A 16201-nucleotide genomic window follows, 5' to 3' on the forward strand; every position below is an offset into this window, starting at 1 on the left:
TTTTTTTTTTTTCCAGAGCTGAGGACCGAACCCAGGGCCTTGCGCTTGCTAGGCAAGCGCTCTACCACTGAGCTAAATCCCCAACCCCTAGACTAACTTTTTTGAAAGAACCTCATTTTGGAATAGTAAGCGGCTCAGTGGGTCTTGCCACCAAACCCAACAGCCTGAGTTCAATCCCTGGGGCAGCAAGGTAGGAAGAGAGAACTGATTTCTGTGAACTGTCATCTGACCTCGCTTGTGGACTATGGCATATGCTTACAATGTAATCTCCACTCACATAATGAATTATCTTTTCATTTTATTTATTTTATGTATGTGAATACACTGTAGCTGTCTTCAGACACACCAGAAGAGGGCAGCAGATTCCATTACAGATGGTTGTGAGCCACCATGTGGTTGCTAGGAATTGAACTCAGGACCTCTGGAAGAGCAGTCAGTGCTCCTAACCTCTCCAGCCCCTAATGAATTATCTTAAAAGAGGATGCATTCCCTTCTAGGGAAAATGTATTTTGTCAGATTTGGGGTGGTGGAGTTTGTGACAGACAGGGTGTAGCCCTGGCTGTCTTAGAATTCTCTCTGAGGACCAGGCTGAACTCTAACTTAAGAGATGTCTCCCTCTGCCTCTCAAGTGCTGGAATTAAAGGTGTGTGTCACTACTGCCTGGCCTGTCAGATTTTTGATGAGATTTAAACAGTTTCCTTATAGGGTTGTAAGGATCACTTAGTCACTTCTGTCAGCATTGTCTTTAAAGGGAGGGCTTCCGGGGACTCAGCTAACAGCTCATTCAGTTTGCATTTCACTGCTCTCAAACAGACTGGAAAGGTGTGGGGGTGCTCACACCTGTAATCCCAGCACTTGGGAGGTGAAGGCAGGAGGGTCAGGAGTTCGAGGCTAGCCTGGGCTACATGAATCATTGTCCCAAACGATAGCTAGAGAGACAAAAAAGCCCAGCAAAGCAAGTTAGACATCTGGCCACATCAGAAACATACAAGCCCTCCAGTAGAGTGCCTGAGTCCCAAGGCCATGACCCTGGTGCTGTGCCAAGCTTCCAAGGGTTCCCCACACTCCTGAAGGTGTTTTATACATTTCACAAGATCCAAACAAAAGCTGGAACAAGACAAAAGTTTATACTGAAAACATGAACACACCGAGCCAGGGAAACTCTGTTGCAGGGAATCCTCCTGAGTTAAAGCTCCCGGCCCCCGCCACCCTGTGAGCAGCACACAGTCCTGAGCACACAGCTCCCAGTGGCCTCCTTTGACTTTCTATTCAAAGGCCACGTGTCTGGCTGTGTGGCCCACGCTGACGGGTGCTAGGCTTAGAGGGGTGTGCTGACGTGCCTGGTTACTCAATTTTATTTTCTGAAATAAGGTCTCGCACTTAGCCTGGGCTAGCCTCCAATCTCAGTCTTCCTCAGCTTCTGGAGACCTGGAATTAGACTCATGGGACACCATGCCTGGCTCAGACTGGTTTTTTGTGTTTCTTTGAGACAGGGTCTCACTGTGTAGCCCTGGCTAGCCTAGAGTTCTTTATGTAGAGCAGGCTGGCCCCAGAATCACAGAAATCCATCCACTTCTGTCTCCTGAATACTGGGATTAAAACTGCACATTTCATTTAGTCTGGCTTTCAGGCTGGGTTCTGATTTTTTTTTTTAAAGACTTATTTATTGGTCGGGTGTGGTGGCGCATGCCTTTAATTCCAGCACTCGGGAGGCAGAGGCAGGCGGATTTCTGAGTTCGAGGCCAGCCTGGTCTACAAAGTGAGTTCCAGGACAGCCAGGGCTACACAGAGAAACCTTGTCTTGAAAAAAAAAAAAAAAGAGAGAGAGAGACTTATTTATTATTATATCTAAGTTCACTGTAGCTGTCTTCAGACAACCCAGAAGAGGGCATCAGATCTCATTATGGATGGTTATGAGCCACCATGTGGTTGCTGGGATTTGAACTCAGGACCTTTGGAAGAGCAGTCAGTGCTCTTAACCACTGAGCCATCTCTCCAGACCTGGTTTTGATTTTGAGACAGAGTCTGATCACTGGCTAGTCTGGAACTTGCCAAGTACAACAGGCTAGCACAGACCTTCCTTGTTAGCCTCAGTCTACCCATGTGCAACAGGCACGCCTAGACTCTAGCACTCAGCCTTCTGAGTGCTAGAATTGCCACACCCGGCTAGAACAAAGATCTAAGCAGAAAGAAAAACAAACAAAAACAAAAAACAAAAAAAAAAACAATAGTGCCACCGTGTTGCTACATGTCTTTCATTCCAGCATTCAGGGGACAGAGGCAGGAGGATCTCTGCGTTCAAGGCTAGCCTGGTCAACATAACTAGAAGTACATAGTGGGACCATGTTTCAAAAACAAAAAACAAACTAGTATTGGGCTGTAGCTCAGAGGTAGGTAGAGCAACTGCTTACTGTATTCGAAGCGGTGTTTGATTCCCAGCACCAGGAAATCAATAGAAAAAAAAATGAACTTTGGATGATAGTGTCCGGCTTAGGCTTAGACTTAGGGTGACTTACCAAATTCGGGCACCAGCAGAAATGAACCTATTTCCGGCCAGTCACATCGCAGGACTTATTCTGTGTGACCTTGTCAACCACCCTCAGTCCTTTCATGAATCTAAGTTCCTTCCTCTGAGCCTGAGGACAGTCACACGCTCAAGGCTACAGACCCAGCAGGAAACCAGGAAGCGACCTGCCTTGGGCGTGGCTGAGCCTGGGGGTGACTCCCTTGTTACTGCTCCTAGCTGGAGCCAGCCAGCTGCTGATGCAGGGCAAAGGGCTCTGGGAGCAAGAGAACAGAGGACGCAGGTCAGGCAGGGCTGCAGCTCTGACAGAGACACACACAGCTGGGAGGGCTGAGGCACACATCCTGGGGTCTGGAGGCTGCGGGGGAGCACGGTTCCCTGGAAGCTGACGGGGTAGGGCTCTTGGATGATCTTTGCAGAGTTAGGGATCAGTAGATGATCAGGCGGAAGGAGCCTGAGGGTCCTTGAGGAAGGACAGAGGCAGAGGAGGCAGGATCTGAGGAGACAAGTGAGGCTGCCGAAACCTAAACCTCAGAAGGACTTGGCAGTGGATGGTGGAGGGAAAACTGGTCCAGGTGCTGACTGAATGCCAAGATGGCTTCATTTTATGGCATGTAAGCTACAGCTACCCAACATCTGTGGACAGAACCAAGGTGCTGACTCTACCACCCTCCTCTTGAGACCTCACCCTGCAACCTAGGCTGACCTCGATCTTACTGTGTATCTTGGCCTGGCTTCAAATTAGCAATCCTGCTGCCTCAGCTTCCTGGATTGTAGGCATAAACCATCACACTTACAGAGTTTGGTTTTGATTATTTTATTTTTATTTTTAAATTTTTTAAATTTTTGGTTTTTCAAGACAGGGTTTCTCCAGGGCTGTCCTGGAACTCACTCTGTAGACCAGGCTGGCCTCGAACTCAGAAATCTACCTGCCTCTGCCTCCTGAGTACTGGGATTAAAGGCGTGCGCCACCCACCATGCCTGGCTGATTATTTTATTTTATCTATTTATTTCTTTTTTGGTTTTTCGAGACATGGTTTCTCTGTGTAGCCTTGGCTGTTCTGGAACTCATTCTGTAGACCAGGCTGGCCTCGAACTCAGAAATCCGCCTGCCTCTGCCTCCCGAGCACTGGGATTAAAGGCGTGCGCCACCACACCTGGCTGATTATTTTATTTTTAAACCTACGACCTTAAACATTAAACATGCTGGTTAATTGTGCTAGCACTGAGTTACCATTCTCAGCTCCCTGCACCTCCACCTTCCTTTTTCTTGCTTGAGATAGAGTCTCAGGTAGCCTAGGCTGGCCTCAAACTCCTTATGAAGATGAAGCTGGTTTTGAACTCCTGATGCCTGTATGTACGTCTGTGCACCACTTGTGTGCCTAGTGCCTGCAGAGATCAGAGAGGGCGTTGGATCCCCTGGAATCAGACTTACTGGTGGTTGTGAGCCACCATGTGCTGGGATTTGAACCTGCGTCTTTGCAAGAGCAGTGGATGCTCTTTGCTGCTGAGCCATCTCTAGCCTTGACACCTGGCTTAGCCTCTACTGTTAGTGAAGGGACCTCTCAGGTTTCTCCTACCTCTTCCTCACCATGGCCCCTGGACAGTTAGGACAAGGTAGCTGCTATCTGAAAAAAGGCACTGACTGACTGACGGGGCTAATGGAATGGGCCAGAGGTAGTCTCTCTTGTGCAGCATCTCCACCACACCTTGTGAGTTCAGTCACAAACAAAAGACAGAGTAGTGTCACATGGCTGGCACTCCCCCAACACATTGGGGGATAACCAGCACCCAAGGGCATTGCCGAGAGGCCAAGAGTACCTACAGCCCAGACTGACCATCCAAGAGAGACAACTGGGCCAGGAGACAGGCAGGTCTCCCTCCCCCCTCCCTCTGTCCTAAGCTAATGCCACCTTTGGCCTCTTGTAGGCTTCTCTAACTTTCTCCTGTGAACTATTGTAAGCCGGTATTCTAGAACTCAGCTTCCAACTTGATGTCACTACTCAGGACAGAGGAGGCCTCTGGTGTGCAAAGGATAGGGCATCTGGGATCACAGCTCCACTGCTCCAGCCAGGCTGTCTGCCCTGCAGAGAGCAGCTCTGGACACTTCTGAGCTGGCCCACAGGACTCAGCCATTTCTCCTGCACACCCCCACCAGCCCTGCTCCTGCCCCACCTGCCCCTTGGGTCTGTTGTCTGGCACTGGGCATAGGACTCAGGGCTTTGCCTACACTAAGCATGTGCTCCACCAGTTACACCTCCAGCTCCACCTATTAATAACTGTCCAAATAACTATACCAACAGATCGACCTCATGCTATCTTCTCTAACCACCCATCCTTACCCCATTTGCATCCCCCACTTCCTGTCTGAATTCACCCAGCTCTTGGCTCACACCAAAATTTAAGAATCTAGGCAGAGGAACACCTCCCTGGTGGTGCAGTCGAAGACCCAAATGTGGTGATTTCCAGTCTCAGGATGACGCAGTGACGTCTGCAGCACAGGAGTGGAGGAGGGTGCTCATTTGCAGGGCATAAACGTAGCTTTCCTCAGCCTGTTCTTCATGGGGGAAGTCCCCTAGATCCAGAGCAGAAGAGGCCATGAGCCCTATGGAGGATACTTGTCACCAGGGGTTCTGAAGATGCCCCGAGGAGACAGAGAGGCTGATGTACATCAGGTCCTCATGCCTTAAGCAGAGGCAGACAGGCGACCGAGAGCACTGGGCTTTCTAAGCCCCATGCCAGGTGTGCCGAAAAGACTGTTTCTGTAGTATCTCCTCCCTCAGTGATCTCTATTTGAACAGGGTACAGTATGCCTTATAAACTGGCTTTTTAGATCTTGTCTCTTCATGTAGCCAGGGCCTGTCTAGGAGCCCTGGTCTTATCATGTAGCTCAGGCTGGCCTAGAAGTCTCCATCCTACTCAGTACTGGGATTATCAGCGAGTCCCATCTCTCCTCGCTCCTCCAGCCTTTACTTAATAGACAAGGTCTCACTGTGGCTCTGCCTGGAGATTGATATTGGGAGCAGGCTGGACTTGAACTCAGATCCCACCTGCCTTGTCTCCAGGGTGCTGTGCTTCAAGGTGTGTCGTGCCTGGCAGTCACACACACACACACACACACACACACACACACACACACACGGTTGTATGGGAGTGTCATAGTGTATAAAAGTCAGAGGCCAACATTCCATCAGATGGCTCTGACGGTTTGGTAGCAAGTCCCTTCCACCTGCTGCTTGGCCAACTCCACTGGGTTTAACTAATTTCAAGTGGGCTGGCCAAACACCTGTATTCAGAGTCATCGGCACATGGGATTGCCATCTCGACCATCCATCAACAACCTCCTCCCCCTTTAACTTTGTTAAGAGACAAGGGCATGCCTCACTTCTGTAGCCCAGAGAGACCTGGAATGCAACCTGATCCTCCTGCCTTAGCCTCTGGAGTGCTGGCTTACTGGGGTGAACAGCCATTCCCTGTTTTTCTTAGGTCTGTGATGGTAACCACCACTGAGAGGCTGAAGGGACCCCAGGACTCCACACTGGGCTTCATGGTACAGGCCTATAGTCTTGGCTCTTAGGAAGTGGAGGCAGAAGGATCAGGATGAATTCGAGGCCAGCCTTGGATACATGAGCCAACATCTCATATGCTTTTCTTCTTCCCTATAGAAAGAAGAAAAAAGAAAAAGAAGAGAGAAAAAACAGGAATCTCAGCTACACAGCAACTACACAGCCAGCCTATGCTACATGACACCTTCCCTCAAAAAACAGGATGTGGAGAGGTTGCTCAGTGGTTAGAGTCTGGCCCTCTTCCAGAGGACCCTGTTTCAGTTCCCAGGATGTGCATGGCAGCTTACAACCTTCTGTATCTCCAGTTTCAGGTCTGATCCTGTAGGGCATCATACTCACATAGTACACAGACATATATTCAAACACTCATACACATAAAATAAAAAAATGTTTAAGAATCTCCAAAATTTTGAAAACAAAACCAAACAACAAAAACCAGATCCAGGGCTGGAGAGATGGCTCAGTGGTTAAGAACACTAAATGCTCTTTCAGAGGTCCTGAGTTCAATTCCCAGCAACCATGTGGTGGCTCACAACCATCTATAATGGGGTCCGATGCCCTCTTCTGGTGTGTCTGAAGACAGTGACAGTGTACTCATATACATAAACAAATAAATCTTACAAAAAAAAAAAAATTGAGCCTGAAGGCCACCTATCCCCCCTAAGCAGGCCCAGGGACGGTGTCAAGAGGAGACAGCTGGCTGGTGCTGTCAGATGACCTAAATGAATGTTGCTGTCCATCCTAGCATTTCCAATCTCACTCTGCACCTGGTTCCTGGTGCTCAATGAAGTCTTGGGACCAGGAGGGAGCAGCGGGGCCACTATGATGGCCCAGCCTTTATCATGAGACACATTTGAGCTGGGCACACACACATACACAGCCTGGGTACCTCACCAGGAATCTGACTCAGGGGAGGGGCAGGGACACAAACAATGATCACCTGAAGAACAAAGAGGGGGCTCAGGGAGAGTGTGCTTGTTAGCAAGTGTAAAACTCTGGGTTCTCAGCACTGTGTGTGTGTGGGGAAATGACACCCCCCCCCCAAATCAGGAAGGGGTTAAACTGACAAAGACACAAAGGGAGTTCAAAGTCAGCTCAGGCCTTCTGCTCAGCTGGCTGAGACAAGCAATGCTCCCTCCCTCTTACATGCACATCACTGCAAGGGGAGCAGGTGGCACCAGTGCCTCTTTGCCCTGACAGTTGAGGTGGTTTGCTTGGCGGAATCCGAGTCATAGCCAGCACTGTGTGGTTACCAACTTTGTCTCACCCAAAAGACCGCTGTCACGGCTGTGTCATGTAGCTGCCTCACCTACTTCCTCAGAGATTAGCCTTTCCACATCCTCAGCTCGGAGGAGGAGCAGCAGCTTTCCAGCCCAGTTCTGGGTTCTTCTGAGTTCTCGTCTAAACCATTTTCCAGATAATGAGCTACATAACCCATCCTAGGTTCACAGGTCTGGATACACCAGCCGGCAATAACATATCTAAGCCTTTAATTCCAGCATTTGGGAGCAGAGGCAGGAGAATCTCTGTAAATTTCAGGCCACCCAGGACAACATAGTAAGACCCCGTCTATAAAATAAAATCAGGCCGGGCAGTAGTGGCACACGCCTTTAATCCCAGCACTTGGGAGGCTGAGATGGGCGGATTTCTGAGTTCAAGGTCAGCGTGGTACACAGAGTGAATTCTGGGACAGCCAGGGCTACACAGAGAAACCCTGCTTTGAAAAAAATAAATAAAAAATAAACTGAAAACATCATCAGGGAGAAATGAAGACACACATTTAAGAACTCATTGTACGTTTATTCACAGTTAATCACTACCTACCAAATTGCTGTCCGCAGAAGTCAGAGTAAGTACATGGTTGTTTTTTTTATTTAAACACTGATCTTTAAATATATACACACACAACTTAGTTCAGCAAGGCTTCATGATATACACCAATTCCAAAATAAAACAGTCACATGGCCCAGGCGTGACTCCAGAGGGTACTTATCATCGGCAGGGACAGCAGCAGCAGAACCAGGAGAGGTGGGGACCCAGAAGGCTGCCTCCAGGCCTTAGGGGAGCTCTGAGCTGAGTCCATCTCACAAAGCGAAGTCCAGGGGAGACTCCACCCTCCCATGGATGCCACCGACTCTGAGGGAGGGTCTGGGCGGAGTCCTGCTTCTGCTGTGGGAAGGAGGCAGGCTGGAGAGAGCAGCCAAATGAGTACAGAGGACTGAAAGCTCACAGGAGACAAGAGTTAAAATGCTGTGCACTGGTCTTCGTCTCTCCTACCTCGAAAGGCTTCGTGGGATGAGGGACGGGGCGGTGGGGCAGCACAACCCACTGCCAACAGAGATGCAGCTGACCCCACAACCCTGCTATCTGCACCCTTGGACAAGTGGGGAAACACGAGCATGAAAAATGAAAGGCCAATTCTCTTCAAGCCCATCTGCCTGTAGGCCTATTAAGGGTGAAGGATGCCAGGGCTGCTCTGACCGTCTTGTGTAGCTCCAGGCATAGAAAGAGCAGACCATAAGTGAGACACGGAGGGCAGAGACTCTGATGTCCGCTCAGTCTGAGCTGAAGCAAGTGTCGCAGCTCACAATGTACAAGCTGAGGCTTCGAGACCTCCAGCCCATCAGAGATGGGAAATATACCCTCTGCTTCTACCAGCTCCTTTCTCTGTTCTCTTTCCCCTGCCCTGAGAGGAAAATATTTACACAGGGTAGGAGACAAATCAACTGAAAAGCTCTGGACTATCTTTTAACTTATTTTTTTTTTTAAAAAAAAAGTACAAACACCATTCATGAACACCCTTGAAATAAGACAAAGGCACTATGAAAAAAAGTCAAAACACCTGAAGGGAAGCAGTGGGGGAGGGGCAGGTCTGCAGTCTGACTCTCAGGAGACCTTGGAGGGCAGCAGGCCTCCTTCCCCTAATTCCAACTTTGATGGAATGCTCCAGGCCTGAGGCTGGAGGCCCGTGCCCTTGGGCATCTCCGGTGAACCCCAACCAGGGTCCCAGAAGCTCTGGCTGCCCCTGTGTGTGAGGAATCCGGCTCTTTCAGTCCATCCATCTCCACAGACATTTTGCATAGAGAAAATACCAGCCCACTTGGTTTCTTGTCTTTTATTATTGGCATCAGCTGGACTATATGTGGCCTTAAACATCATGCACTGGACAGGAAAGGAAGAACGAGAAAAAGGACACAGGAGGGGAACAGGAGTAGCGGCGAGATTCCGTAATAAAAACTGTAATTCATTCAATAGGTTAAGTTTTGGCATTATGAAATCAAACACCCCTCCCCACCCCCCAAAGTTGCAACCTAATGAGAGGGTCACCCGTGGGACCCAGCCAGGTGTTCTGCGTTCCCTCACAGGCTGTGACAGGCAGCGTGTGGGTGTAATTCCTGTGAACGGTCTTAACTTTTCACTTTCTTTAAATAATCTCTTTTGCTTCTTAGACGTTCCGGTTCACTGGGGTGACGTAATTGCGGGGAAACATGCCGGTCTGCCCGTGGCAGGCCCCTTTCCACCAATTGGGATCTGAGTTATCCATGACATGAATGAAGTCTCCTCTGCGAAAGCCCAGCTCGCCGTCCTCCTGGGGGTCAAAGTCAAAGAGTGCCTGGACGTAGGTCGGCTGCTGCAAGAGAAAGCAGGGAAGCGGTGTTTCTCATGCTGCAGGCAGCCTTGGAAGCTGGACTCCTGGCTCCCCCAGGGCGGGAAGCATGTGGGAACCTGCCCACTTTCCAAAGAAACCTCCTACCTCACTCCCTCCACTCTGACATGTTCCTAAGTCCTAGGTGGGCTTAGAGGAATCCTTTATTAATACTTAAACCCCACAAGGGCACATATACCCATGTCACTAAGAATAGCCAATATTGGCTAGTGGGGAACTGCAAACACTTTGGGTTGTGTGTGCCAGAGTTCTCTTAACAGGTTTGGAAATGCCATCAACACTCCCTTCCTCAGGCTGTCAATGAGGCAGTCCCAACCAGAACGCCTGCTCATACGTGAGGAGGACTGAGTGCATTCCTCACAGCATCTCTCACAGGCTGCACAGGGACACAACCACCTGAGTGCCAACTGCAGAGCCTCAGTGCCATGAAGTCGGCCTGAGCACACAGGAAGTTGCTGTGGTGTCACACCTGGGCCTTCACACTTGCTGGAAGTGAGCAAAGCTCTTTGCTTACCTGTGGCATCTGTTCTATGTCCCGTAAGAATATCTGCTGGTTCCTGGACACGGATGTTGATCTGTGGTAATCTACCAGCTCATTCAAAGAATTAAACTTCACCACCCACAGGAAATACTTCCCGGCTCCATCACGGAGCACCTTGAAGTGCTGCACATCATTTCCAAACCTGAGGATGGGGAGAAAAGGCATGAAGTGGCCACAGGGCTCTGCAGAGCTGTCCCAAACCTGAAGGTGTCCAGGGAACTTCTGTCTGGCATAGCTTTTCAGAGCTTGGGGACACAAGACCTTCACAGCACCCTGAGTATCCAGCTGGATAGAATGCAGACCATCCCAGGAGTCTCCCCTAAACCCTTCCTGATTGCTGATCACTAGTTACAGAACTCATGGTGATACTCCTACATCAGCCTCCCATTGCTGAGGTTACAGGTATGCCAAAGCCATGCTTTTTACCGAGGAATTTTCATATTGTTTTTCTTTCTGCTTCCTGTTCCCTGCCAAGCCTTTGAATTTCTTCCAGTAGACTCTTAAAGGGGTTAAGGAGAGACCAGCAGATGGCAGCACTGAGCTTCCAGCTAGGGAGCATAGGACCCCAGTGCTTCCCAACACCCAGGGCAAGTTTGAAACCAGGTACCAAACTCCAGATGCACTGTTTTCCCCTATAGACACATATAATCTGATAAAGTTATTTTTCACTGTAACAATTACAATATGCCATCATAAAAGTTATCTAAAATCCAGGAGTTATTTCTGGAACTTCCAGCTGGCCTGTGGTAACTGAAACGGAGGAAAGAAAAACCAAAGCATCTAGCATTCATCACGGTTCCACTGGGAAGCAATGGAGGAGGTTTCAAGAGGACTGTGGCTCAGGCTCCAAAGGCCCAAGGGCCTTCTGGGATGCACCTGCTTCCCAAGTGCAGGGTCACGTCTACCTTCTCTTCTCACCAGATTCCCAAGATCTGGAAACTAGTGCACTATCTTCGAGTCTGGTACTGATGGAAGCCCTTGTGAAGGTGCTTCACTAAAGGCAGTACGCGATTCATGATTTCCTTGTGTACGTGTCCGTGGGGTGTGAATGCACATGTATGTGCACATGTGTGGAAACCAATGTCAACGCTGTCTGTCTGAAGTGCATCTCTCACTGAACCCGGAGCTCCATGGTAGGCTCGGCAGGCCGGCCACAGCCCCACCATCTCCCCCTCTAGCTTCTGCACTGTGGACCCTAACTCAGGTCCTCTTGTTTCATGGTAGTTACCAACTGAGCCAGCTACCTCTTATATTTTATTCATAAAGTGATGACATATTAACATCTTTAAACATTTTCTGTTTAACTTTAAGATTACTTTTCTCTAGATATGCATGTGTGTGACGGGCAGGGGTTAGGGGAACTCTTGTGGAAATCAGTTCTCTCCTTCCACTATGTGGGTCCTAGGAATCAAACATAGGTCACCTGGTTAGATGACAAGTACCTTTACCCACTGAGCCATGTCATTAGCCAGAGTCTCAGGTAGCCCAGGCTGACTTTGAACTATGTAACCCAGGCTTATCCAGGACTTATAATCCTGCTTCAACCTCCTAAATGCTGAGATTACACTCAGTTGCTGGAACCTAAGACTTTATGCCTGCTAAAGCAAGCATTCTACCTGATGCCCTAGGTCTCCATTCCTAGATGGTTTTCTTTGATGGAAGGAATAGCTGGCCTTCCTGATGTCTTCATTACATCACGGCCCAGTACTGCCCAGGGGTTCAGCCACTACCTACTGACTTATCACTGTCTCCCTTTCCTGGGCTGTGTTGCTGCTACTTGGAGTAGTTCAGGCAAAGGAAAGCAGATGACACAGAAGCTACCGAGAAGCCTAAAAACGCTAATTCTGTGTGACCCTTACTTTCATGTTTTATCAAAAATGTCAAAACAAACAAACAAAAAACCCAGTTATAAGACGAAACTGTAACCATACTCAGTTGAAAAAAATAGCTCGAGGCCAGCCTGGTCTACAGATAAAAGTTCCAGAACAGCCAGGGATACACAGAGAAATCTTGTCTTAATAAACCAAAAAAGGAAAAAGAAAAGTACCACAAATATTCTGAGGCATCAAACCTCAGCCGAAAGCTCTCACCCCTGCACTCAGAGAACACACCGTGGTTCTGGCGCCTGGCGCTTAAGGCCTGCCATTCCTCCCGACTTCAGGGAATGGAAAGACAACAGCCAGGACTGGTGGGGTGGCTCAGTAAGTAGAGGCACTTGGCTCAGGCCTGACAAGTTGGGGCTTAAACCACAGACCCCACAAGACAGCAGAGAGAGCAAGCCAAGTGCTGAGACTGTCCTCTCAGCTCCGGACACCCAGCTTAGATAGGGACACTGGGCTCCCTAACCTGGCTACAGATAAATAATGAAGGAGGAGGGTGTAGCTGCTCATGCCTGTAATCCCAGTACTCAATGTGAGGACAATTTCTGCTGCCTAGCAAGTTCTGGACAGCCTGGGGTGCAAAGAGTCTGGGTTAAAAAAAAAAAAAAAAACCATCCCATAAACAACCACCAAACGCAGACACTACTGCATACGCCAACAAGATTTTACTGACAGGACCCTGATCTCTTGTGAGGCTATGCCAGTGCCTGGCAAATACAGAAATGGATACTCGCAGGCATCTATTGGATGGAACACAGGGCCCCCAATGAAGGAGCTAAAGAAAGTACCCAAGGAGCTGAAGGGGTCTGCAACCCTATAGGTGGAACAATATGAACTAACCAGTCCCCCCGCCCCCCAAGAGCTGTGTCTCTAGTTGCATATGTAGCAGAGGATGGCCTAGTCGGCCATCAACGAGAGGAGAAGCCCTTGGTCTTGCGAAGATTATATGCCCCAGTACAGGGGACTGCCAGGGCCAGGAAGTGGGAGTGGGTGGGTTGGGGAACAGGGCAGGGGGAGGGTATAGGGGACTTTCAGAGAGGAAACTAGAAAAGGGAATAGCATTTAAAATGTAAATGAAAGCCAGGCATGGTGGCTCACCCCTTTAATCCCAGCACTTGGGAGGCAGAGGCAGGTGGATTTCTGAGTTTGAGGTCAGCCTGGTCTACAAAGTGAGTTCTAGGACAGCCAGTGCTATACAGAGAAACCCTGTCTTGAAAAACCACACACACACACACACACACACAAGAAATGTAAATGAAGAAAATATTTAATAATAATAAAAAACAAACAAACAAACAAAAAAGGTGAGTTTTGGGTTGGGCTTCTGTAGTAACACATTAACTAGAAAAGGACGATCGGTCAGACAGTGCAAAGTTATTCTTTCTTTTAGACAGGATCTCACTGTGTAACTCTGGCTGGCCTGGAACTCACAGAGATCCACCTGTCTTTGCCTCTCAAGTGATGGGATTAAAGGCTTGTGATATCATGCCCAATTCCTAGTTGGATTTTAGAGACAAGGCCTCTCTAGGCTCTTGGAAAGCAGTCGGGTCCAGGTGAACATCAGGAGTGGAGATGTAGGTGGTCATCATTAAGAGCAGCAGAAACTGCAGTGAAGGCAGGGTGGTTGAGGAGTGATGCAGACTAAACCGGCCCAGAGTGCTGTCAGCTCCCACAGGTTCATGACACTTCAAACCTAAAACTCAGATCTGCTACAACTAGGTCTTAGAGCAAACACTAGGATTTCCACAGGAAAAGATGTGTTAACATCTTCCCCCCAGCCTTACAATCCAGTCAATGGCAGCAGCTTCTCTGGCAAGGCCAGCAGGAAACACTTACTTGACGGACAGGGAGAAGTCCCCAGGAGCGCTCTCGCTCTCTCGGATCAGGAAGGCCCCGTCATGCCGCTGTTTGCTGAGCATTTCTTCTGCCTTGGCTCTGGGGATTTTGCCAAAAAACCACCTAAGGAAGGAAGGCAAGCTGGTCACCATCTGCTTCCCCACAAAGAGACGGATGTACAACCTGGCGTGTAAATGAGCGCGCTCCTGTAGTGAGCGCTTGTCAGAGAGAGGGGGGAGCTCTTAACCTGCTGGTCTCCTGCCTAAGGCTCCCTGGGGCTCTTATCTGGCTCAGGGCCTTCCTGAGATGGAGCTTTCAAACAGCTTCGCTTACTCCACGCTCTAGACATGATTCAGGGCAGCAACAACAGGCCACTCTTCAGTCTCCAAGGAGACCATTCCCAACATAAAGTCTGAAAGCCAGTTTCTGAGGCCAAAGCCCTCCTGCCTCTCACTCACTCGTCAGGAGGGACCTAGGAAAGCCCTGACACCCAAGATAAGCGCAGAGGGAAGACGCCTTTCAAAGCAATTTCATAATAGGAGTGCAGGGGAAGGCTGGAAAGGCCTACAACTTCGCAGTTGTAGAAGGGTGGATTCTGCAAAAGCAAGGAGGGAGGCTTACACTTCGAGAAAGTAGACAGCCTAGGTTGTGGCAGTGGCGCACGCCTTTATCCCAGCACCCAGAAGGCAGACAAAGGTGGATCTCTGTGGTTCGAGGCCAGTCTGGTCTACATAGTTTCAGGACAGCTAGAACTACAAAGTGGGACTATCTTGAAAAACCAAAGTCCTATATGCAATGATAATCATAACAGTACCAGACTGTCTATTAGTGACAAAGTCTCATTTCATTACAGCTATTATGCCATAGGTATGTCCCACCATGCCTGGTTTTCTGTGGTGCCGGGTGCTGAACCTCAGGCCCCGTGCGTGCTCACCAAGAACCCAGCTTTCATAATCATTTTTTTTTTTGGGGGGGGGGGGAGTTTTGAGACAGGGTTTCTCTGTGTAGCCCTGGCTGTCCTGGAACTAACTCTGTAGACCAGGCTGACCTTGAACTCAGAAATTCACCTGCCCCTGCCTCCCAAATGCTGGGATTAAAGGCGTGTGCCACTATGCCCCAGCAATCTTTTCACTTTCTAAAGATACTGTGTATCCACGTGGGGGTCAGAAGACAAGGGGGGGTCCATTGTGTTCTGACAGCCTTTTGTGAGCTCCAGGGATGAAATCTAGGTCACCTGGCTGGTGTGACAAGTGCCTTGCTCACTGAGCACCTTTGTAGCCCTGCTGGGGTCTGTTAAGCTGTTCTGAGGCAGGCCCTCATATGTCAGCCCATGTTGTCCTAAATCTGGCTGCCTCGGAATCCCACACTCCTGCTTAGCTATCCGAGAGGTGAAAATTTCAGAGTAAGTCACCCAGGCTGATGTTTGCTTTGAGTCAGGGTTTTATGTCTGGTTAACAATGGCCTACCGAGCACTGAGAATTATGGACATTTGCCACAGGCAGAGCTCATGGATAGCTTAATAAACAACTACCCTGCAAAGTATTAAAAAAAAAAAAAATTCTGCCAGATTAAAACTAAGATTCAGGCAAAGACATGAAGCTGCAGGGCGGGGTGCCCAGAGACTGCCTGAGTCTAAACACACCCAAGTCTAGGTTCAAATCCTTCTCACTCTGCATCTCTGATGCCACACACACCGTGGAGACTCACCCTCCTGTTGCTGCAGATGCTTAAGAATGAAGCCTACAGTGCCCAGAAGCAGGCGTACCAGGGAAATTCCCTACCAATAGAAAGAATTACCTCAAAAGAGACCAGATACGCTTTGAGGATACAGCCCATTTTTTGTGGTCTCTGGTACTCCTAAAGGGCTCACTGTACATATGGTACAGCAGCATCTAGCCATGGCCACAGGCTGATCCCCAGTGACAACTCCGGCACCTCCACACTCACCAGGGAAGGGGCAAATGTTCTCAACACCCACCTTCCTCTCCCTTCCCCGACCACCAATCACACTCTATCTATCTATCTATCATCTATCTATCTATCATCTATCTATCTACCTATCTATCTATCATCTATCTATCTACCTATCTATCTATCATCTATCTACCTATCTATCTATCATCTATCTATCTATCTATCATCTATCTATCTATCTATCTATCTATCTACCTACCTATCTATCTATCA

At 49.0% G+C, this 16201-nt stretch overlaps 1 protein-coding gene across 2 annotated transcripts in view; it reads right to left on the bottom strand.

Annotated features, from left to right (window-relative positions):
• Positions 1 to 7869: 7869 nt before the first annotated feature.
• Positions 7870 to 16201, bottom strand: part of Grb2 (growth factor receptor bound protein 2) — a 68789-nt gene continuing 60457 nt past the window's right edge. For both annotated transcript variants that reach the window (XM_021211618.1, XM_021211619.1), the window contains 3 exons: positions 14015 to 14137; positions 10272 to 10440; positions 7870 to 9721 (listed from right to left, as the gene is read on the bottom strand). In XM_021211618.1, coding sequence (XP_021067277.1) covers positions 9536 to 9721; positions 10272 to 10440; positions 14015 to 14137 — 478 coding nt within the window. In that variant the 3' untranslated portion in view covers positions 7870 to 9535. The remainder of the gene's footprint in view (positions 9722 to 10271; positions 10441 to 14014; positions 14138 to 16201) is intronic.

The sequence above is a fragment of the Mus pahari genome, chromosome 14 (genome assembly GCF_900095145.1).
Source record: "Mus pahari chromosome 14, PAHARI_EIJ_v1.1, whole genome shotgun sequence".
Classification (NCBI taxonomy): Eukaryota; Metazoa; Chordata; class Mammalia; order Rodentia; family Muridae; genus Mus; species Mus pahari.